The 23,810-nt window shown below is 43.0% G+C and overlaps 4 protein-coding genes across 4 annotated transcripts; 3 read left to right on the top strand and 1 right to left on the bottom strand.

Annotated features, from left to right (window-relative positions):
* On the top strand, positions 1,123-5,515 carry LOC8059523. Its single transcript, XM_002465982.2, has 3 exons — positions 1,123-1,548; positions 2,573-4,459; positions 4,792-5,515. The coding sequence occupies exons 2-3, from the start codon at positions 2,582-2,584 to the stop codon at positions 5,122-5,124; spliced, it is 2,211 nt and encodes a 736-aa protein (XP_002466027.1). The 5' UTR covers positions 1,123-1,548; positions 2,573-2,581; the 3' UTR covers positions 5,125-5,515.
* LOC8059524 lies at positions 9,504-13,282 on the top strand. Its single transcript, XM_021452053.1, has 5 exons — positions 9,504-9,955; positions 10,046-10,113; positions 10,837-10,959; positions 11,052-11,201; positions 11,627-13,282. The coding sequence occupies exons 1-5, from the start codon at positions 9,553-9,555 to the stop codon at positions 12,650-12,652; spliced, it is 1,770 nt and encodes a 589-aa protein (XP_021307728.1). The 5' UTR covers positions 9,504-9,552; the 3' UTR covers positions 12,653-13,282.
* Positions 16,438-18,395, bottom strand: LOC8059525 (tubulin beta-1 chain). The gene is made up of 2 exons (XM_002468643.2): positions 17,892-18,395; positions 16,438-17,780 (listed from the first exon to the last, which is right to left on the bottom strand). The coding sequence occupies exons 1-2, from the start codon at positions 18,283-18,285 to the stop codon at positions 16,834-16,836; spliced, it is 1,341 nt and encodes a 446-aa protein (XP_002468688.1). The 5' UTR covers positions 18,286-18,395; the 3' UTR covers positions 16,438-16,833.
* Positions 18,742-22,879, top strand: LOC8081546. The gene is made up of 5 exons (XM_021446556.1): positions 18,742-19,513; positions 20,933-21,282; positions 21,867-22,042; positions 22,171-22,237; positions 22,319-22,879. The coding sequence occupies exons 1-5, from the start codon at positions 18,880-18,882 to the stop codon at positions 22,379-22,381; spliced, it is 1,290 nt and encodes a 429-aa protein (XP_021302231.1). The 5' UTR covers positions 18,742-18,879; the 3' UTR covers positions 22,382-22,879.

Raw genomic sequence — 23,810 nt, forward strand, 5'->3', positions numbered from 1 at the left:
AGATTGAAACCTATCATTTAGAATATTGTTGTTGATACCTCAAGACACATAAACACTATAGCTACAATGCTGCCAAAAAGCCAGCCAAACAAACTGATAATTAGTAGACATATTGTTACTCGACTTCAATTATGTTACTGTAGTATGCCAAAAGAACTTCCAACTACGCTCGCTAGATGTGCTATTTCCATTTTTTTGTGATCGTGTTGCTCTTGGACATAGGGCTTCAATCTAACTATAGGAGTTAATTATAGATTTGCAATTCTAGTACGGACCCTATCTTGAGCGAGCAAAGCTATAGTGAAGGTCGACACAACCTAACTAAGGTCTTGTTTAGTTGTGAAAAGATTTTAGATTTTGATACTGTAGCACTTTCGTTTGTATTTGACAATTATTGTCCAACTATAGACTAACTACGCTCAAAAGATTCGTCTCGTAAATTACAGAAAAACTGTGCAATTAGTTTTTTTTTGTCTATATTTAGTGCTTCATGCATGTGCCACAAGATTTAATATGACGGGAAATCTTGAAAAGTTTTTGAATTTTGGGATGAACTAAGGCCTTGTTTAGATGCACCAAAAACCCAAAACTTTACAAGATTCCCATCACATCGAATCTTGCGGCACATGCATGGAACATTAAATATAGATAAAAAAGGTAATTGCACAGTTTACATATAAATCACGAGACGAATCTTTTAAGCCTAGTTGCTCCATGATTGGATAATGTTTGTCAAATAAAAACAAAAGTACTACAGTGTCAAAATCTAAAAAATTTTTTGGATCTGAACAAGGCCTAACTGGAAAGAAGCTCTCCTATCTCCTCTGGCTTAGATTGGACCCACCTGGCAGCCAGAAAGGATTAGTCGACTCTATTGACTATGGGCAGGGGCCAAAATGGTAATCGCTACTCCGACTACTGTCATTGTGAACGGTGTGCAGGGGTGGTCCCACCCTGTGTGTATGTGCCTCCCTCCTAATTAAAGCCGGGCACTAATTAATCATTATTAGGTCCTCTAACCTAATGATGAAGATGAAGGTGCGGGGGGGAGAAGATCCCTGGAGACCCGGTGACGGTGAGGGAGTATAGATAGGGTAGCTCGTCACTCTTCCCAAATTGTCCCTGCGTGCCATTTTCCTTTCTTTTCGTTTTGTCGCCTCTCTCCCCACTCGCTCTGAGTGTGCTCTCGCTTTCGCCTCCAAGTCTTGTACCTCCAAAAAGAGGGAGGGAGGAGAGGAGACGAGAGGTTTGCGTGACAGCGAGCGAGTGATTACCTCAGCCGGCAGACAGCCGCCAAAGCAGTGTTAGTGAGTGGTAGTGAGAGCTAGTAGAGCCCAGAGGAGGAGGGGAGCACCAAGCACGAGCATCTCCACTTCTCCACTCTCCAGTCCACGCGCGCCCCATGCCCGTCTGCTCCGTTTCCACCTCCACCTCCACCTCCATGAGGGCCAGCTGAGGAAGACAAGGAAGGGGAATCTCTCCCCCATTCGCCTAGCCGTCCTGATCTGCCGGCTCCCGGCGGCAACCCCTTCTCTTCCCCCCCTACAGGTAATGGCGCTTCTTGGTTGCTTTGCAATGTCTCAAGCGTCGGATTTGGTTTGGATTTGGAGGACCCGGTGTTCCGTGCTTGTTCCTCCACGGCGAATGAAGATGTGATTTTCTTCTCTTATGTGCGCGAGGCGCCGCGGACGTGCTGGTTCTGCGATTTTCCCCCCACCGACACGAGATTTGATTCGCGCTAGTGTGATCTGGGTGCCAAAATATGGGATTTTTTTTTTGTTACTTGCTGAATGTAGAGCAGGTTCATGTGCCGCTGAAAATGGCTAGCGTTTTCTAAACGAAGATGTGTACTACTCCTACAGTCTACATCGTTGAATTCGCAAAAAAAAAGAGAGAGATAGAGAGAGAGTCTACATCGTTGAGATTTCCTTATTTAGACGACACGAAAATGTTTGCCTGTTTCCTCTTCTTTTCAACCATTTGCTTTCCAATTTTTGGCCTCTTGGATGAGATCTGGCGTATAAACTAGTACACCGCCCTAGTCTGTTCCTTGCAAAGGGAGCAAACTTGTTTCCCGAGGCTCCGTTTTCGAGCACATTGGGCGCAATTGGAATTTTTTCAGGTGGCGCATTCAGAATTTCATTCAAGTGCACCCTTTTTTCCATTTCATTTGGTTCTACGGCCTTGCCGTCAAACAAAGCAAGAGATCTGATGTATGCCCCCCCCCCCCCCCTTTTTCCTCTCTTTCTCCTTTTTCTTATTTTTTGGCTTTTTTAATGTTCATCAGTGGGGACTTACCCGTCATGATAACCTTTGGTTTATATTGAATCCTCCGGATTCTAGTATCATCATTTTTTTGGGGGTAACAGCGAGCATATTTCCTCTTAAACAATTATGTATGTTTTCACAGCAATGCGCTATCAAAATTGCTATCTCATTCTAGCTTGCAAGTAAAAGAAAACATGGTGGTGGCACAGGCACACTACAATATTTGAGTGCATCCCCACTTCTGGCAACGCTCTACATCACAATTCCATGGAACTTAATCTTACATCATGTGCTCACATTGTAGGTTTCATCTATGGGGCAAGATGCTGGCTTCAAGCGCGAGGGTCATTCTGGATTGGGAGCAGGTCCTGAAACTTTGAAGACCTCTTGCTGTACCAGTGAAGAAAATGAGAGTCGAAACAGAAGATACCATCAGTTGAAAGGCTCAGAGAGCAACTCGGGGCAGTTACACCTGGACTACATCCCAAATTTCCACTGCAAGAGCTTGCCAACAAGAAGCCGCAAGACGAATGCTGAACAAAGTGTCATAGGGAAGCGTGGTTCTATGTACCAGAGCTCTAGTGAAATTAGCAGAATCAGAAAAATCCAGGAGGGCAGGAGGAAAATAGATTCTGCATTTGATGGGGATGCATTTCTGTCCTTTGATATTGTTGATGCATCCTCTCGCCCTAGCACAAGTGGAGCTTATCTGCATTCCCATCAGAACCGGAGGTCAGGTGCTAAGCCTTCTGTAGAAACTGCTCGTAAGATTAATCGAGCATCAAAGGACTTCCTGGACCTTTCGTTCCGTGAACTTCCTGATGAGAATTTTAAGCTGGACCGACCACGCTTGGACAGTACCTTGTTGAAAAATGATGGAGATGATGGTTTCTTGGAGATTTCTCTTGAGAAAGAGATAACGAAGGGTGGCCCCTGCAGAAATGCAGCTCCTGTCTTGCTAAGCACTGAATCAGGTAAATGCACTGAAACAAATAACCTGCACAAGATGAGGGGATGCCCCAGTGAGAACGACTGTGGTGAGAGGGGGAGGGATTCAGCAAGCAGTTCCAAATCAACACCTGTGAAAGCAAGCTCCTTTGATGGTACCTGTCAATCTAACGGTGTTCAACATCATATCATAGAGAACAGCACTAAAGCTCGATCAAGCCCCTTCAAGAAGATGCTGGACCCTATCATGAAGTCCAAATCTCTTAGGAGCCCGTCTCTCATGGAAAAAGGAGACTCCAACTCTATAACTGGGACAGGTAGCAAGAAAAATTCCATGTCTCGAAAATCACTGTTGGGTGATTTTTCAAGAACTGAACAAGCATCTAATTGCCAGCCTAATGGACAAGCACAGCGTGTCAAATCTGCTTTGTCACCTGCTCATCTTCAAGCGGTTCTTAGATTGGATTCCAAGAATGGTGTACAGGTTTTTGAATTCTGTGTTGAGGGCCCAGAAGAATCCATTTCTGCCAGGAATTGGAAAACTGGAGATGAGTTGAACTCTATATACACCTTCCATAGTGGTGGGAAACGATCCAGTGCTGCTGGAAGGATCTCCAAAGATGGAGGCTTGAATTTACCGCCAATTGTAGGCCAGGTGCAGGTTTCATCTTATTTATGCTCTGAAGTTGGAAAAGATGGTACGGTGAATAACTCTGTCGTCACTGAGTTTGTTTCATACGATATTGCTCATGCAAGGCGGATTGTTGAGGAAAAGACTCAATGTACAGAGACCCCTCAACAACCACTGTGTGGTGTCGTTGATAAATCAATCTCCGGTGATTCTCCACAGAGGATTAATCTGATGGAAGAGAACAAGATTGGGAGAAATAACTCGGATGTATCTACATCTTGCCCATGGTCTGAAGAAGATCTTTATCCTCATTTTGAGATTGCAGCAACTGTGATAGAGATTCCATTTAGTAAAGACAAGTCCAAAGAAATGAAGAACGGTTCATCTCCTTGTACTGTCAAAGTTGTTACACCTAGTGGACTGCATGGTTCACCTAGTGATGATGAAGCAAGCCCATCTCCCTTGCTAGATAGATGGAGGTATAGTGGGGGTTGTGATTGTGGTGGATGGGACATGGCTTGTCCCATTGAAATTCTTGGCAATGTATATGATAATAACTGGGCTGAGTCTGTAACCACCAATGCGAAACATCCCATGGAGCTCTTTGTTCAGGTACATTGCACAGTACCTATTCTTTTAGTAATTTATGACATGAGTTTTTGCAGTAATTCTCTCTAGCTATAAAATTATTTGTATACTATATCGAAGCTTGCTTATTGGCTGGCATCCTAGAAACTAAAAACATTTAAGCCTTTGCAACCTTACTAAGTTAAGCAAAACAGGTGTGGTGTTGGGCCCTGAATCTAATTTTGCTTGCAAGTAGAGTATATGCTTATGCACACCAGTCCTTCCATGTATTGATCTATAGGTCCAAATGAGAGCAGTTGTGATGTGCATTCTTTTTCTTTGCTTGAAAAACTGATGTGTGCTCATTGATGAAACAGGGTAGCAAAGAAGAGCTCCCTGTCCTTTCTATGAAGGAGAATGGGAGAGGACAGTTTTTGGTGGATTTCCATGGGCGACTATCAGCATTACAGGCATTTTCAGTTTGCATCTCTCTGCTGCACTGTTCTGAAGCTTCGATCGCCATCAGTCTCGAGAAGGGGAAGCAGAAACTGTATTCCAGCTCACTTAAGTTGCTCCTTGAGGAGGATGTGAGGCACCTAATCGAGGCCGTTACAGCTGAAGAGAAGAAGCAGCAGAAGAAGAAGAGGAGAGAAAAGGCACCTCCATCTGTTCTGCTTGACCCACCTTTTTCTCCCATTGGAAGAGTATAGCAAGGCAGGGCGCGGCTGAAGCTTTAGGACCCATTGTGTGTAACATTGTTTACTATCGGTCAAGATTTGTCCTCATGTTCATATTTTCCTTTTACTGAAGGGGCAAATTCATGTTGTTCATAAGGATGGGGGGGTTGCATACTTGCATGTAGTGTTAGATTTTAGCAGGCAGTAAGGTCATAATGTACTGTTGAGATGTTGAATAGAAAAAAAATTAGGAGGCAGTTGCATGTTCCAGTTGGAAGAAGATAAGTGAATGGAGAAAAGCTGGCTGTCGCCTCTGTATGTAAACATCAGCTGAAACAAAATGTAGCATGAAGTAGTGTTCAGTTTTCACTCTGATTGCGCATTTCAAATTTGCACTTTGAACTGGAGGTGCATTGCATTGGAACTGACAGTTGTGGCCATTGTTAATCTAATGCTAGTACTATGTGTTAGGGTTCCTGGAACGCAGTGCCCGTTCAAGGCCTTTGGTGGTGTGATTTGTTTAACAGCAGTGGGTTATATAGGCCAGGAGGTAGGAGTTAAGGCAGTGCGAAATGTTGTCGGGATCTTGAGTGTTGTTGGCTCATGTATGTGTACTACTATGCGTAGTGCTGAAGAACGGAATCCTAAGGTTTGACTGGAAGGAAATTCTGCCCAACCGGATGGAGTACTATACATTCTTGCTGGTTTGGGAGTAGTGCTACGAGCCAAAGGCAGCATGATTTGTAGTTGTAGCTATGGATGGCAAAGGGCAAAGGCCGAAAGACAAGGACAAAGAATTGGAGATGGTGGACCATGTTGACCAAGATTTGGAATTTCAGTCGGCCTTTTGTATTTGTATTGTATTGTATGCCTCTCAGACTCAGGTCAGGTCTGATCTGACCACCTGCCTGCCCTTTGCTTTTCCTGGGATCTGAAGCAGTGAAAAAGGAAGAGGAGGCCTTTTCACTTTCCTGCGCGCCGGGATTTAGGCCGTTCCTAAAAGTTTTTGGAATTGATTACGTAGTATTTTTATTTTATTTAGTAATTAGTGTCTAATTATAAACTAATTAGATTTAAAAAAATTATCTAGTAATTTACAGATAAACTATATAATTAATTTTATTTTCGTCTACATTTAATTCTCGCATGTGTCTAAAAATTTGATGTAATGAGTAAAAAATTTCTGGGTGGAGAAATAATCAATGCCTTACCATAGTTCTACTGTTTGTTTGTTCTAGTACTATTCTTGCTTGTTTTTTTCTTTTTTGACACAAGATAGTCACCATTTTTCAACAACAATGCACATCCATTGCTCGTGATGATAACCGATTTTCCACCGTCAGTGCAATGTAATACTCCTATAATACAATAGTTACCCTGCTAAAAAAAACCCGGTGGTGGTACTGTTTCTGTGGACTGTGGTACAGGTAGGTCACACTCAACCTGGGCGTTCAGTTTAAACCGACGTTTCGGTTCGGTTTATTCGGTTTGGCTAAACTTCGGTTTCCAGAAACAGGTCACCGATCGGTTTGCAAAAAATTCAGAAACCGACAATTTCGGTTTCGGTTTTTTACTTCGGTTTTTCGGTTTTAACCGAACCGACCAAACACAGAAAAAACACACATCAAAGTACAGCATACAGCATAGTCAGAATAACAATCTGAATGGTCCAGGCGTCATGTTCATATCAACAACAGTACAGAAATAAAGAATGGTCCAGGAGTTTATTAGAACACAAGTTGAAGTTACACAACATGATTAGAACAACAAATAAAAAGAAGCTCCATTCAGTCATTCAGGCATTCAGCCTTCTCTCCAACAGGGCAACAGGGATCAACAACACTACAACAGGAAGAAAATAGTCGATGTAGTGCAGAGTGCAGATGTGCAGTCCAGACTGTCCAATAGTGGATCAAGAATTCAAGATGCAGTAGTTGCTGTAGTGCTATCCTTAGTAATGGCCATGGCACCCATTTCTGCAATAAATAATCACGTTTCAATTACTTCTCAATGTACATGTACTCTATTCTTATGCAATAGAACTGATAACAAATTAGAACTGATAACAAATTACCTTCCTCAAGCTTGGCCATTGCTTCATGGTCCTCTTCAACCTCGGTGATGTAGTCATTTGCACGAAGCCAATCATTTGTACAAACGAGACGTTCAACCATTGTTGATGTCAGTGAGGTCCTAAAATCATCAAGTGTCCTTCCACCTGCACTGAAGGCTGACTCAGAGGCTACTGTTGAGATAGGAATTGCCAAAAGATCACGGGCCATGTGAGACATTATGGGCAATCTAGTAGCATTGATCTTCCACCATTTCAGAATGTCAAAGCCTTTAGAAAGCTCCTCATTATCTTCTGTAAGGTACTTGTCAAGTTCAGATTTCACAGTAGCAGTGCTACCACCTGTGTTGCTCATCTGTTGTGCAATTATGGAGCTCATCAGCCCAGAGCTCACTGCTGGTGCTTCTTGAGTTTCAGAAGGCACCTTGTCACTTGGAGTTGGAGCATACAGTTCCCTGTACTCCTCAAACAAAGCACGAAAACATTTGTTCACTGTTTCCCACAGCTTTGGTCCTATGTCATCACCAAACATGACCATAGTTGCCATCTTCACATAATTAGAAAGCTTGAACCGAGGATCAATAGCAACACAGAAAAAAATAACAATGTTAAGCAACACAGAAAAAAACATTTGTTCGGTTCGGTTCGGTGTTCGGTTTTCGGTTGAAAAGTGCCCACGCTGAGGTCACACACTACTTCCCTGCGCCCTGGAGGATTTCTGCATGTGAGACGATCTGGTAAAAATAAAGTCTTGTTTAGTTACACTCATAATCTAAAAACTTTTTAAGATTCTTCATCACATCAAATCTTAAGACACATGCATAATTGCATAGAGTATTAAATATAGATAAAAATAACTAATTGCATAGTTTATCTGTAATTTGTGAAACGAATCTTTTGAGCCTACTTAGTCTATAGTTAGACAATAATTATCAAATACAAATGAAAGCACCATAGTAGCAAAATGCAAAAAATATTTGGATCTAAACAAGACCTAAAATCGAGACAAATCTATTTATCCCTCACACCCACCCACACACTGCTAGTGCTAGATTTTAGCTGACTATGACTGACAACAACAAAAAAGAAGGTCTTGTTTAATTTACCCCACAAATCAAAAAAAAAGATTCTCCGTCGCTTTATTATTGCCACACATGTATTGAGTATTAAATATAGATAAAAAAATTAATTGCATAGTTTATTTGTAATTTACGAGACAAATTTTTTAAGTTTAGTTAGTTCATGGTTGGATAATAATTATCAAATAGAAACGAAATTGCTACAATGTCAAAATTCCAAAAAGAAATCTAAAAGGCTGAAGTTGATCCGGCGATGTGAAAACCAGGGATGACATGAGACTTGTAGTTCATCTTCATCAAGGCCTTGTTTACTTCCACCTAAAAACCTAAAATTTTTTAAGATTCTCTATCATCGAATCTTTAGACGCATGCATGAAGTATTAAATATAGAAAAAATAAAAAATAATTGCACAGTTTGGTCGGAATTTACGAGACGAATCTTTTAAGTCTAGTTAGTCCATAATTGAACAATAATTACCACAAACAAAAGTACTACAGTGTCACAAAACTTTTCTCTTCGGCCCAAACCGGTTTGGCACTACTCCATCGACTACCAGGCAGCAGTTGAGATCCAAGGTCCAAATCCATCCGATTGTCATCCAACGGCCAGCATCCCTATCGTATCGGTCCTCCGATGAACTGCCAGTTTTCTTCAGGGACGTGGTAGACATTTATCCCTGCTGACCTAAGCAACATAAATTATATTAGTATATAACTACTCCATGTGCTAATTTAATATGCATCTCGTATTTCGAGTATTTTATTATAAAGATATATGATATAATTAATTTATTTATTTTGCATCAAAACATATTTTTTTAAAAAAATAGATCATAGAAAAAACCATGTCTTAAGAAAGTGTCAAGTGTCGAACCTACTCCTTCCGCTCTTTTTTAATTGTCGCTTGCACTTTCAAAAACAATTGCCAACAATTATATATTAAAAAATATTAATATTTAAAATATATAATTAGTATTATTAGAAAGATTTTTGAATCTAGTTTTTTAAAAAGAATAAATTTATCTAAAGATATAAATGTCGTACGTATTTTCTACAAATCAAATCAAATTTGTAACACGCATACCAACAGCGCTAATTAAAAAGGTAGGGAGTAGGTCGGAAGGAGCTCGCTGCTTTGGCCGGTTGAGCTTAACACATTTATCAAATTTATTAAAAAAATTATTAGTTTTTTAAGGTAGTATCATAAAATATGCTATATTATATTATTTTAAGAACGGGAGAGAGTACTAGTCCCACTACAAAGAAAGCGAAGCCCAAAGCAGCAGCTATACAAAGATCAATACCAAAAAAATGAAGAAGGAAATAGAAGAGGAGGAGGGCGACGGCTATGGCGCCGCCATCCCCATGTCGCCGCCGTCCCTCGGTCTTCCCTCCTCCTCGGCCTCGGCATCCACCTCCGCCGCCGCTAGGGTTTTGGCCCGGCCAATGCCCACCTCGGTCCCAGGCCTGCGGGCGCCTTCCCCCTTCGTGCGGGCCATGGGCACCCGCGTCGACCCGCAGCCGCCGCAGCCGCTCACGGCCCCTCCCCGTCCTCGTCCGCTGCCACCACCGCCGCCGATACCGGAGAAGCGGCGGCGGGGGCGCCCGCGCAACTGCTACCGTCTCCTCCCGCCGCCGCCGGGCTTCCACCTCGCTCCGTCCCCACGGGCACCGCCGCCGCCGGCGCTGCCTGCCCACGGCCAACCTTCCTCTAGTAATCACTCTTAACTGCACTTGGCTGCCGTCCTAATTTGTTTCCTGCCCACTAATTTGCTGATGAATTCTGGTGTGTTGCTGCGGACAGGGGGGCATCCCTTTCCCGACCAATTGGGTGGGCTCCAGCCGCACGTCCTCAAAATACATGCGGGAGAGGTATGCTTTGCTCAATCCTTATAGCTAGCTGCTAGGTCAGCGGGTTCTTGTCGATGGATTTGGGCATTGTGGGATGCTAATTGGATTTTTCAGTCTGAGCTTTCCTAAGCAAGTCATATATCTGCAGCGATTGGGTGAAGAGAAATTGCAGACTGCAGAGGTGATAAGTGTAGTATAACACTACCCAGGTGGCAATTGCTGTCAAATCAACGAATTGTCTTGTTTGCCACAATAGCCTTGGTGGTAAAGGACCATGTTGCTGCTCCATTTCTGTTTGCAGCAAGTCTTGCATCTACTTGTGCTCTTGCAAACGGCAATGTCGTTGTCTTCTAAAGTTGCAGCTCAACTACATTCTAGACACAAATTTGCATAACTTGAGGAACACATGATAGCGTCAGTCACCTTTGTACCTAACCTGCCAGGGTTTTAAGCTGTCAGGTTATTAGTTTTCAGTCATATGGCCATATGGGGCATAGAACCATGGAACCAACCATGACATTGCCCAGAAGGCGTAGCTTTGTTTATATTGTGGGGGCATTGCCCATCGATCTTTTATGCTTGATCATCCCAACTCTGCTTATGCCCTTACTGATCTTGTTGCCTTCTGTATGGACTTTGTGATCTACACGGCCCAATTTCATAGCTAATCACCCAAGTAGTTGCTATAGTTATTTTCTGTCAAATTGATCTATGGAATTTGATTATCTGAAAATGATTGCACAGGATATCGTATCAAGGATTGTGCAGGTCTCAAAAATAATTGGGAAGGCCGTCTGTGTTCTCTCAGTGTTTGGGGCCGTTCAAGATTGCTATCTACTCCACTCTGCTGTCATCTTAAATCACAAGGTTTAAACATTTACTCTCTTAAATAAGGTCAAATGCCCAAAGTTTTTAAACTTTCGAATGCCGCATTGTTCATTGATTTCTAATCTTTGCAGGGTCCTTTAGAAATCATTCATGTGTTTGGGTCCATTTTGACATCTGATAGCCCTGGATTTGGGTGCTTATCTGTGACCCTTGCTTGTGGTGATTGTTCTGTTATCGGTGGTGTTGCAGTTGGACCTCTCATAGCTGCAACACCTGTACAGGTACATCAAATGTTCAGACTTTTGAGTTATTCGATTCGATACTTTGATACATGAACCTGTGAAACTATTGCAGACAGTTTCTTTAGTCTTTAAAATTGTTTTGCCTTGTCACAGGAAGAATAATGTAGTTATTTTTCTCCTAATTGCTTCGTTGTTCCATTTTTCTATATACTGATATACATGTTGTGTGTTTCATACTTCCATGAAGCATATATGTGTAAATAGTAGACCATAACCAACTTAATATTTGGACATGTGGATCTGTTAAGAATCGGAGAAGGAACTTTTTATCTGACTTAGCTCTGCTTTTTAACCATATAGATGTAATGGTTCTTTCTTCTGAGTTCTAAGGATCTGTCTACAGTACCCCCGCACCCACCACCCATACCAAAAAATAAAAATCTAACCTAATGTACACCTTGCAGGCAATTGTTGGAAGCTTCCACAATGATGCTTTCCAGGCAAACAAGAAACCTAAGCTCATTGCATGTTACCCCAGTTCTCATGTTCCCACTGGTTATGGGATCACACACACTGGCACTGGCTGCACACCTTACCTCAGTTCTCAGGTTGCTGTTGGCACTGGGAGCATGTGTTGCGTCAATTCTAAGGCTACCATTGGCAGTCGGAGAAAACATGATCTTAGTTCTTGGTTTCCCATTGGCAATGGAAGCACAAGTCGTTCCAATTTTCAAGTTACTGTTGGTGATGGAAGCACACATCACCCCAATTCTCATGTTACTGTTGGCAATGGAAGCACATGTCACCCTGATTCTCAGGTTACCATTGACACTAGGAGTGCGCACTGCCTCAGTTTTGAGGTTGGCATTGGCAGTTGGAGTAAACATGATCCCAGTTCTTGGTTTCCCATTGGTGTTGGGAGCACAAATCACTCCAATTTTCAAGTTGCTGTTGGTGATGGAAGCACACATCACCCCAGTTCACAAGTTACCGTAGGTACTGGGAGAAAATATCAATCTGATTCTCATGTCGCAAAGGGTGACAGAAGCACAAGTATCACCAATTCTCAGTCTACTGTTGGCTATGGGATTAAACATCAAGACAATTCCCATGTCACTGTTGGCAATGGGAGCACAAGTAACGTCAATTCTCAGGATATTGTTGGTCATGGAAGCACACATTACCCTGAGCCTCTGCCTGCCGTTGGTGATGGGAGCATGAATAACGCCAATTTTGTGGTCGTGGTAGGAGATGGGAGCACAAATAAGGGCAATTCGCAGGACACCCTTGTTGATGGGAACACAAGTTGCCCCAGTTCTAAGGTTTCTGTTGGCAACGGAAGCTCCAGTTACCCCAATTCTAAGGTTGCTGTTGACGAGAGGAGCGTTCCACCCTCTGAAGGTTCCAATCCAGAATATGCATCCTTCACTGTAGTGGAACATGGTGGACCGAGTGAGATCGATCTGAAGCCCTCGCAAGTGATGGCTTAACTTAGCAACACTTTAGGTGATTTAGCATTATGTTTTCCTCTGAAGACAATAGAGATGTACATGTCGTGGACATCAAAGATGATATGCTTTTGTGGATGACCAAGGTATCTCTTGGGGCTGTAGGGAGTAGTCCAGCAGCAGTTGCGTCCTTTGTAGGGACACTGTAGTGTTGGGTTTCCCAACTGAGAATTGCGGTGCAGTTTGTTATAGCTTTAATTGCTAACAGTGTTAGATTTGTGCTGAGGTGTATCAGATCAGAAACTTTAACATAGCCGAAGTATTCGTTGCGCTGAATTGAGCTTTATTACAAAGGCAGTTGGTGAAAAAGGCGTATCTGGTGCAGTAAGCAGAATCTTGGCTCGGCTGCAAGAGAAACTGATTATGTGAGTATATGGTAGATGCCATGCCATTAAACCAATGAGTTGGAATTGAATGTTTGTACTAGGTAGAAAGATGTGATATGTTTAGTTTAGTCCCTGTCATTGTTTTTCTGTCTGTAACTTTGGGACGGTCGGCTCGGCTGGGTCAGTGATGCAGCCAGCCGTGGAGTGAAGACTCTTGTATGGTAAGGCCTTGTTTAGATGACACTGTAGTATTTTTGTTTTTATTTGACATTAGGCTTAAAAGATTCGTCTCGCGATTTATAGGTAAACTGTGAAACTAGTTTTTGTTTTCATCTATATTTAATGCTCCATATATTTGCCGCAAGATTTGATGCGACAGAATATTGAAAAGTTTTTGGGTTTTGAGGTAAACTTTATCCATTAATTATCCGGTGTCAGCTAATGGGCCGTTTGATTGAGGAGGTATCCATAGATAAGGGGGGAAAATCTACTTTTCCTCCCTTAACTTTTATCAAAATCTATTTTTTCTTCTTAAACTTCAAAATCGACAAACCATCTCTATCAACTTTTGAAATCATATGTTTTATCTCCCTGGTCCGGTTTTAAAAGCGGTTTTGTCTTTTGTCCTTTTTATTTATTTTGGTAGAATCTTTGAAAAGACATAATAAACAATTAAAAAAAATCATAAAATAGAAAATTCAATTTTGTTGGACTCCATATGAATAGATCTATATAGTGAATATATAATATGTTATACTTTAGTATAAAGTTTTTGTTGTAAATTTTGATCTATTTTTATGTAATTAATTAGAATAATTTATAACTGCAGTTTCTATGGTTCAATTATGATAAACTTTTTATGGTGGCCTAACTATTGTATGCTTGGATTGTGTTAAAAATTTCATACTCATTGAATAATGTATAACTTAGTTATAGATTTATTTAGATTTAACAAACATAAACCCTAAATAATTCTATAGCTAAGTTATACATGATCCAATGAGTATGAAATTTTTACTACTATTCAAGCAGACATTAATTAGGCCACAATAAAAATTTTACAATAACTGGACTATAGAAACTGCAATTATGAATTGTTCTAATTAATTATAGAAAATAATAGATCAAAATCTGTAACAAAAACTTTGTACTAAGGCATACCATATTATATTTTCATTGTGTAGATTTGCTCATGTGGAGTCCAACAAAATTAGATTTTCTATTTTATGATTTACTATGATTTTTTAAAAAATTCAGCTAAAATAAATAAAAAAAGAAAAAGATAAAACTATCTTCAAAACAGCTTATAACCAGGCCGGGGAGATAAAATGCACAGTTCCAAAAGTTATGAGAGATGGTTTGTCCGAGAGTTTAGGGAGAAAAAACAGACTTTTACAAAAGTTAAAAGAGGAAAATTTGACTCTTTCCTAGATAATAAGGTAGTGTGCAGCATCTCTGCCTGCTTGCCTTGAACTCGAAGCAGCGGTGTGTATTTGGTGTAAGGAATACAGGAGAGTCCATTATTTTCTCATTTCTCACTTCTTTTTGAGTCCATGGAACACAATGAATTATCATCATCGCATCATTCCCCATAAGCTAATATTTAATAGTATAAATACCAAATGTAAAGTGAATTTTCAAACCAAACATCCTAGTTGAAACTCAATCTGAATAAAGATTGATCCAAACTCATAACTAAAGTGTCAATTATTTTGAGACCGGGGGAGTAGCAGTAGCCCCGCTAAATCGCAAGTGCTGAAGACAAAGCATATCCGCATACAGATGTGCATCTCTTTGAAGGCGCAAATGTATTACCTTCGTATAGGATTTAGAAGTCATTTAGAACATCAACTCGGTCTCCAAAACACAATTTTAATATCTTATTTAGAAAAAAATGATATATGTATATTTTTATGTAAATATTTTTCAAAAGAAATATATTCATATAATTTTTGCATTTGCAAACTTAGTAATTTAAAAGTTATTAATGATTTATATTTCTAATATTTAAGCCAAATCTTATCAAAACGATTTCTAAATTCTATACCGAGGGAGTATAGAAGAAACAACATAACACTTAGGTTCACTATTTACATGACTCTCGAAGGCGCTGGGTGTTAGATTTGGACAGATCGAATCATCAGTGATAAAAAAATGAATAGATGAACTAATTAACAAGGAGACCATGTACGCCATGTGATGTCACAGCCTCGCAACGCACATCTCAAGTTCTTGAGATGGGAGCAAGACCGGTCAAAACATGGGACACTAGAATTTGCAGGTCCTAGCTGGACTGGATGTGCTGCACTGCATGTGTCCTTCGACTGTCAGATCAGAAAAGCCATTTCCTTAGATTTTAGGCCATGTTTAGTTCCCAAATTTTTTTATAAAATTTTTCAGATTCATCGTCACATCGAATCTTACGGCACTTACATTGAATATTAAATATAGATAAAAATAATAACTAATTGTAGACCTTGTCTAGTTTAAAAAATTTTGCAAAATAAATACTGTAAGATTTTCGTTTGTATTTGACAAATATTGTTTAATCATAAATTAACTAGGCTCAAAAGGTTTTTTCGCATATTACAAATAAACTATATAATTATTATTATTATTATTATTATATATTTAATACTTCATGCAATTACCGTAAGATTCGATATGATGAGGAATTTGAAAAAAATTAAAAAATTTTGAGAACTAAACAAGGCCTTTAAATCTAAGGAAATGGCTTTTCTGATCTGACAGTCGAATGGACACATGCAGTGCACATGTATGAGCAGCCGTCCGGCATGTGATGTGCCAGCTATGGATGCACCCACCAATCTAGACACCTCCCGCTACCAACAGCAACGCATTGGGAAGACAGATCAAGATCGATCTGCGCTTGTTTAGTTCGCACCGATTTTCAAGATTACCCGTCACATCAAATATTGTGGCAAATGCATGAAGCACTAAATATAGACGAAAATAAAAACTAGTTATACAGTTTAGTTGTAAATCGCGAGACATTTTTTGATCTTAGTTAGTCTATGATTGAATAATATTTGTCACAAACAAACGAAAGTGCTACAGTAACAAAATCCGAACGAATTTCACATCTAAACAAGACACTGTTCCGCAACGAATTTCAAGATTGCCCGTCACATCAGGCCAACACCATGTTGTTGGCATCCCACTAAAAGAACAAGTTTCAGCCGCACCGACAGTAAATCACTCACTTCTGATAAAAAAAAAATCACATGGCTAACACAGCACAAGCAGCAGAGAGATCAAGATCAGCCTGCATGCAAAGATGGTAAAGACACAAATAGTATGCGTTGTCAACATCAGCCTACTCAACTGACTGTCAAGCAAATGCCATCTCAAGCTGCCCTGCACAAGCTGTCACAACACAAAACACCAGCCCTGACAAAAAATCGCAGATAACAACCCTTGTCACAGGCACAGCCGAATTGGATTACAGGAGCAGTACAATTCAGAATTTCATAACAAGCAAGTCTGGATTCCCTTAGGTTAACATAATAACGATACCAATAAATGGTCAGACTCAAGACAGTCAGACACATGACACTGAATAACTAACATACAGTAACAGAAACAAGCAAAGCAACAGGGTATTGCAATTCCTATTCCCTTGTGTTGTGCCACAAACGGAACAAGTACCCGGCAGCTACTACTAGGACTAATAATTAACTCCAACCACGACACTAAGTATTTGATGATTGACCCACACTAAGAACGGCAAGATGAATAATTTAGATGAAGCACGGCAGGCAAATGATTAGTTTTTGATGACTGAAGCACCAGCACGGCAAACGATGAGGGAGGCATCTAGTCCTGGAGGTCTCCTTCCTCTTCGTCCTCGTACTCGCCCTCCTCGTCGGCGGTGGCGTCCTGGTACTGCTGGTACTCGGAGACGAGGTCGTTCATGTTGCTCTCGGCCTCGGTGAACTCCATCTCATCCATGCCCTCCCCCGTGTACCAGTGCAAGAAGGCCTTCCTGCGGAACATGGCGGTGAACTGCTCGCTGACGCGGCGGAACATCTCCTGGATGGAGGTGGAGTTGCCGATGAAGGTGGAGGCCATCTTGAGGCCCGTGGGCGGGATGTCACACACGGTGGACTTGACGTTGTTGGGGATCCACTCCACGAAGTAGGAGGAGTTCTTGTTCTGCACGTTGAGCATCTGCTCGTCCACCTCCTTGGTGCTCATCTTGCCGCGGAACATGGCGGACGCCGTGAGGTAGCGACCGTGGCGCGGGTCGGCGGCGCACATCATGTTCTTGGCGTCCCACATCTGCTGGGTGAGCTCCGGGACCGTCAGGGCGCGGTACTGCTGGGAGCCCCGGGAGGTGAGCGGCGCGAAGCCGACCATGAAGAAGTGCAGGCGCGGGAACGGGATGAGGTTGACGGCCAGCTTGCGGAGGTCGGAGTTGAGCTGGCCCGGGAAGCGGAGGCAGCAGGTGACGCCGCTCATGGTGGCGGAGATGAGGTGGTTGAGGTCGCCGAAGCTCGGGGTGGTGAGCTTGAGCGTGCGGAAGCAGATGTCGTAGAGCGCCTCGTTGTCGAGCACCATGCACTCGTCCGCGTTCTCCACGAGCTGGTGCACGGACAGCGTGGCGTTGTAGGGCTCCACCACGGTGTCGGAGACCTTGGGCGAGGGGAAGACGGAGAAGGTGAGCATCATCCGGTCGGGGTACTCCTCGCGGATCTTGGAGATGAGGAGCGTGCCCATGCCGGACCCGGTGCCGCCGCCGAGGGAGTGGCACACCTGGAAGCCTGCCGCCCATGGCATCAGAAATGGAGTGAGTCGAGACCAGATCCAAGGGCATCGCAGATCTCTAGCGTAGAAAGGGAAGAAAAAAGAAAGAGTAAAGATGGCGAACCAACCTTGCAGGCAGTCGCAGTTCTCGGCCTCCTTTCGCACGACGTCGAGCACGGAGTCGATGAGCTCGGCTCCCTCGGTGTAGTGGCCCTTGGCCCAGTTGTTGCCTGCTCCGGACTGGCCGAAGACGAAGTTGTCGGGGCGGAAGATGTGGCCGTAGGGCCCCGAGCGGACGGAGTCCATGGTGCCGGGCTCCAGGTCCATGAGGACGGCGCGGGGCACGAAGCGGCCGCAGGAGGCCTCGTTGTAGTAGACGTTGACGCGCTCGAGCTGGAGGTCGGAGTCGCCGCCATAGCGGCCGGTGGCGTCGATGCCGTGCTCGGCGCACACCACCTCCCAGAACTTGGCCCCGATCTGGTTGCCGCACTGGCCGCCCTGGATGTGGAGGATCTCCCTCATGGCGGCCGGTTGGGGGATTTGGAGATTTGGGGCCGGTGGCGGCGGCGGTGGGGAAGAGATCTGGGTCTGGGAGTGAAGAAGAAGAAGGGGAGTGTTAGGGTTTGGGGGGGCCTTTGCCTTTGCTTTATACTGCTGCTAGTAACGGCAAGGGCGCAACGGGAAGAGAACGCCGTCCACTGCATTGCATTGCATCCCATCGGAGCCGCCCGCACCGCAGCAGGAGAAGGGATTCGAATTTTGAAAATTTGTGGATTTGTTGGAGAAGGGGCAGGGCAGGGCAGGGCGCGGCCAACAGCCACAGCCAGGCTGGGCCCTCCAGTCACCAGTCCTGGGGCAGTGTGCGTGCCTGCTCCACCCTGGTCCCCTCCAACGGTCGGGTGATTTTGGGCTCGCAGCGTCCAGTCTGTTGATGAGTACTGGCCCGGCCCAGAGCACGGGTTTGGTTTTGGTTGTTGGGTCCGTCTCCCTCTCGCCCCCCCTTTCCCTTCGCCTCGCCTCCCCTCCCCCGGAAGGAAAGGAACCACCAGTCCCGAAAACCCTAAAACCGCCGGAGACCCCCCCTTCGCTCGAATCCCCGACCGCAATCCGCACGAAATGCCGCCGGTGACGCCGGGGCAAGCGACCCTCATCCTGGACCACGTCCTGGGCGACCCCTCGCTCCCCGCCGCTGTCGCCAAAGCGCTCCTCGCCGCTCTCCCCCATCCCTCCGACCCGACCCCGCGCCTCTGCCGCGCGGTCGTCCTCCGCGCCCTCGCCGCAGACCCCGTCTCCGAAACCTCTCTCCAAAACCTCCACTTCCTGGCCTCGCTAACCGCCTCCCCCTCCGCCGCCGCCTCCCGCATCGCCACCGCCCACATAGCCGTCGCGGCATTCCTCGCGGCCTCCGCACCCGACTTCGATGCCGCTGCCATGAAGCTCTTCGAGCGCCCCAGCGGCCGCGTGCGCCGCGCGGTCGACGAGGGAGGTCCGCTCGCCTCCGATGTTGCCATGGCCACAGTGGACCAGTTCGAGGCCGCCGTCGGCAACTCCTCCTCTCAGACCATCCTCAGGGGCCTGTGGGGCAACCGGGCCGCCGCGGAGGACCGGGTCAGGGACCTCGTCGCCGCCGAATGGGCCGCGATTGGGCCGTCGAAGCTCGTGACGGCGGCTGAGCGGATCGTCGGGGATGGGGCCCTCGAGACATGGCGTGCCGCGGATGAGGTCACCCGTGCCAAGTTACGCATCTTGGGTAAGGACGATTGTGGTTTCATGAGTACAATTTGTTGGTAGCCTCCGAATTGGATGCGTTTCCATGCTATAATAATTTCACTCATGCCATTTGTCTCCATCCCGGACCCAGATGAAGCAGAGAAAATAACTTTGTGTAGAATAAACGCAGATGCAACTCTACAAGCAATGTAAAACTGTCATACATTGTATTTTGCAGCAGCATTGTGATTTGAGTAGATTGCTTTATCTATGGTATAAGGCTCTGTTTAGATTGGTGATGAAAATTTTTTGGGTGTCACATCGGATGTGTCGAAAGAATGTCGGGAGAGGTTTTTAGAAACTAATAAAAAAAACAAACTACATAGCTTGTCAGGAAACTGCAAGACAAATCTATTAAGCATAATTAATCTATCATTAGCACATATGGGTTACTGTAGCACTTAAGGCTAATCATGGAGTAACTAGGCTTAAAAGACTCGTCTCGCGATTTTCAACCAAACTGTGTAATTAGTTTATTTTTTATGTAAATTTAATGTTTCATACATATGTCTAAAGATTCGATGGGATGGATGAAAAAATTTTGGATGACAAACTAAACAGGGCCTAAGTGCAATTCAAGGAATTAGTGTGCAGTGGGGCTTTTCTGTATTTTTTGTGATTATAATAAAAAATGGGCAACATTGAGGGCCTGTTTGGTATAGCTCACAACAGCTTCATGAGCTCTTTTTTTTTTGCCAAACACTTATTTCTAAAATAGCTTCATGGATGAAGCTGTTTTTCTTCTCCTCTCACAAAGACATGAGTTGGGATGAAGCTGAAAAAAGTAGCTTATTGTAGCTCTCTCCCCCATTTCTCTCTTTCATCTATGCATAAAGTAGTTGGTGAAGCTATTTTACCAAACACTTTTTCCAAAATAGCTTAACTTCACCTATAAAGTTGTTCATGAAGCTATTTTCTAAAAAAAAAACTTGAGCTGTGTCAAACAAGCCCTGAGTCGGAATTTAGAGGTCATATTCATCTAGGTCTATAAATCTGTTTGCCTTATAGTGTAATCTCTGAAACAACCATGAGTTGAAGCTATCCCAAACAGACTTTGTTATTGGAGTGTGCTCTGTCCTTGCTAACTTTGCTGCTTCTAGTTTCTTGTTTGCCATGGATCTTGCAAATACTTTTGATGGTGCCACAACAATATTTTAATGGCTTTATACCACTCACACCAGTTATTTTAGTATCTTTTTGTTTGTCTGCATCTATGTTTCTTATTGATTTTGCAATTCTATGCACTCCATGTAGAACAATTTGGGTTTCATCTCTTTGGGCCAGCTCTAGGTCATTACGATGCTAGATTTTTTATTTTTTCTAATTTGCTATGATTCTGGTGTTCACAAGTTCATGGACTTCATAGCCTATAATTGATTATATGATATGAAACTTACAGCTGGGGAAGAAAAAACCCGCGAGATTCTTGCCAAACTCGAAGAAACAACCTCCAGCGCAAATCCAATCTCAACACCAGCTTTTGAGAAGATGATCGACGCGCTCAAAACAAGCTGTGCTGACCTCCACAGTGTTGTGGAGGATCCACTTCCAGCTGCCAAGGCAGTTGCAGATGAGGTATTGGCTGCAAGGATGGATAAAGGAGTTAGCTTGAATGCTGAAGAATTAGGAGGTCAGCCAACAGCTTGTGGTGCTGCAGGCCCGAGTACTCTTAATGATAAAGACCATGGTCCAAGTAGAGGCAAACGTCAGAACCTTATGGATCGGAACCCAACAGCACGGACCTCTCAGGTTTGCATTTCTTTTTACAATATTTTTCTTTGCTTTTGAACATTGCCCATGCTGAACTTGCTTTGGTTGTTAAATTGAATTTGTTGATTGTAATAGCTAGCTTTTGTCTCGATTGCGATTGAAAATGGTATCAGCACCTATATCATGCCAATATTTTGCATTAAACATTGGGTGTGTACTATTTGGATTGTTCTGTTGATTGAGTTTTCGTGTGAATTGTTCTCTACATTGTCATGTTTCTGCTCCTGCCCACATTTCCTGTGTTTTTTGCAAAATCGGGATGATATGTCTTATGAAGTATTTTGAGGACATACGTGCCCTTGGTAGGATGCTTTGACCATGACAAGAAATAATCAAATTTGGTTACAAAACCTAATAGTTGTAGGATTTTGTTTCACTTTAGTAAGTTAGCTCCTGAAATTAGGACTTTGGATTATGAATGCTCTACTACAGTCCCTGTTCGCATGACACTTAAAAGTAAACTTACTGTAGTCTAATTTGAGCTCAATCAAGATACCTCATACCATTTTATGCAAAATTTTTTATTTTGGTCATGTTTCTAAAAGTAAAACACTTGTTTGCAGTGGGACGATTCACCTGATCTTGAGGGGTCAGAATCATCATCACCCAGACTGCAATTGCCTAGCCCAAGGAGAATACCACCTTCTCCTTTGCCACCGCCAGAAAACAAAAGTAATCGCAGAAGGGCAAGGAAGTGGAGCATGTTTGAAGAAGAAACACTGAGAAAGGGTGTTGAACAGTATGTTATTTTGTTGATGTTCAGATATTATTGTTTGACATCTCAGCTTTCTTGTTCTAAAACGCTGGTGTTGAAATTGCTGTTGCTGTATGTTCCTCATCATAATATTGTGTTTGTTTCATGTGTAGGTATGGTATGGGTAACTGGAAGGGTATTTTAGATAACAATCCTGATGTTTTTATGGGCAGAACACCGGTGAGCATTTGGTTATTACAGTGAAGTTGCTGTGGTTGCCAATCAAGGTAGTGACTGGTTGTCTGGTTGTATGTATTCTAGGTGGACTTGAAGGATAAGTGGAGGAATATGAAACGGTTGGGCTACCAGCAGCCAAGAGCGTAATGGAGAAACATGTACGGCCCTGTTTGTTTTGCGCCCGAACCATGGGAGTTGGAGGGGATTTAGGATGATTTTGACTTGTAGGGGATTTAATCCCCCTTCCTTGTCCCTTCGGACAGGACTAACTTCACGCTCCAGAGCACCTTATAATGGTACTAGGGTGAAGTAGCTAGCATGTTACCACTGTAGTCGTGATGTATTTAGTGACGCCCCTAAGTTAGCACAGTAGACTATCGAACTCCATTTTCGCTAATCTCGGCTAAACTTTTGTGACGAACTGCTTATCGAGTGGTTGGTTCGCCGGACTGCTTTATGTTTTTATGTACCTTGCTCTCAAGCCCTGCGCCCCTGCAATCTTGCATTGTACTAGTCTTTTTTTTTTTTTTGGAGACTACATTGTACTAGTCTAACTCCAATATTATGACCTCCTTTAGAACAAAGGAGGATTGATAAAGGACTTTTGTGGGCCTATAGAAATCTTTTCTATGTGGCTCTTTGGAATTAAGTATTGGTCATCCTGTAATCCTACGAAATTGTGGCTCTTTGGAGTGAAGGATTGGCCATTTTGGAATCCTACAAAATTCCGATGAAATGGTCTGATCCATAGCAGTAATTTTGAAGGAAATATAACTTGAGGTCCAACATCTCTCTTTTTGATGAAGAGGAACGTGTGAAGGAGACAACGAGAGCCCTACGGAGTACTCCCTCTGTCCCTTTATATTCGTCGTCCAAACATTCTGTATAAAAAACAATATTTATAAGACAGGACTTGAACAACCCTGAATAGTCCTTCGCTAGCTGTAGAACATTGTCATTAATGTGCTGTTGTGAGAAGGTGAAGGGATAAAGGTTGCTGCACTGGTGACATGTAAAGTGCTCTGGTAGCATGACACACCTATATGGGTACTCGATTAGTATGCCCACGACCAACATTAAGAGACACTTATATAGCTAGAACGACCAACATTAAGGGATAGAGGGAGTACGTACGTTTTTATTTTAGGAACCGATGAGAGATTCCCCAGCTCTCTCAGGTCTTGTTTACTCAGATTTTTGTTACATCAAATATTGCGGTACATGCATAGACCATTAAATATGATTAAAAAATAACTAATTATACAGTTTGCATATAATTTACGAGTTGAATCTTTTAAATCTAGTTAGCCTATAATTGAACAATATTTGTTAAATACAAACGAGTGCTACTGTTTACATTTTGCAAAAAAAAAAAATTGCAAGTAAGGCCTTGTTTAGTTCGCAAAAATTTTAGGTTTTGGCTACTGTAGTATTTTCGTTTTTATTTGACAAACATTGTCCAATCATGGAGTAACTAGGCTCAAAAGATCCATCTCACAAATTACAGTTAAACTGTGCAATTAGTTTTTATTTTTATTTATATTTAATGCTCCATGCATGCGACCAAAGATTCGAT

Source organism: Sorghum bicolor, chromosome 1 (genome assembly GCF_000003195.3).
Source record: "Sorghum bicolor cultivar BTx623 chromosome 1, Sorghum_bicolor_NCBIv3, whole genome shotgun sequence".
NCBI lineage: Eukaryota > Viridiplantae > Streptophyta > Magnoliopsida > Poales > Poaceae > Sorghum > Sorghum bicolor.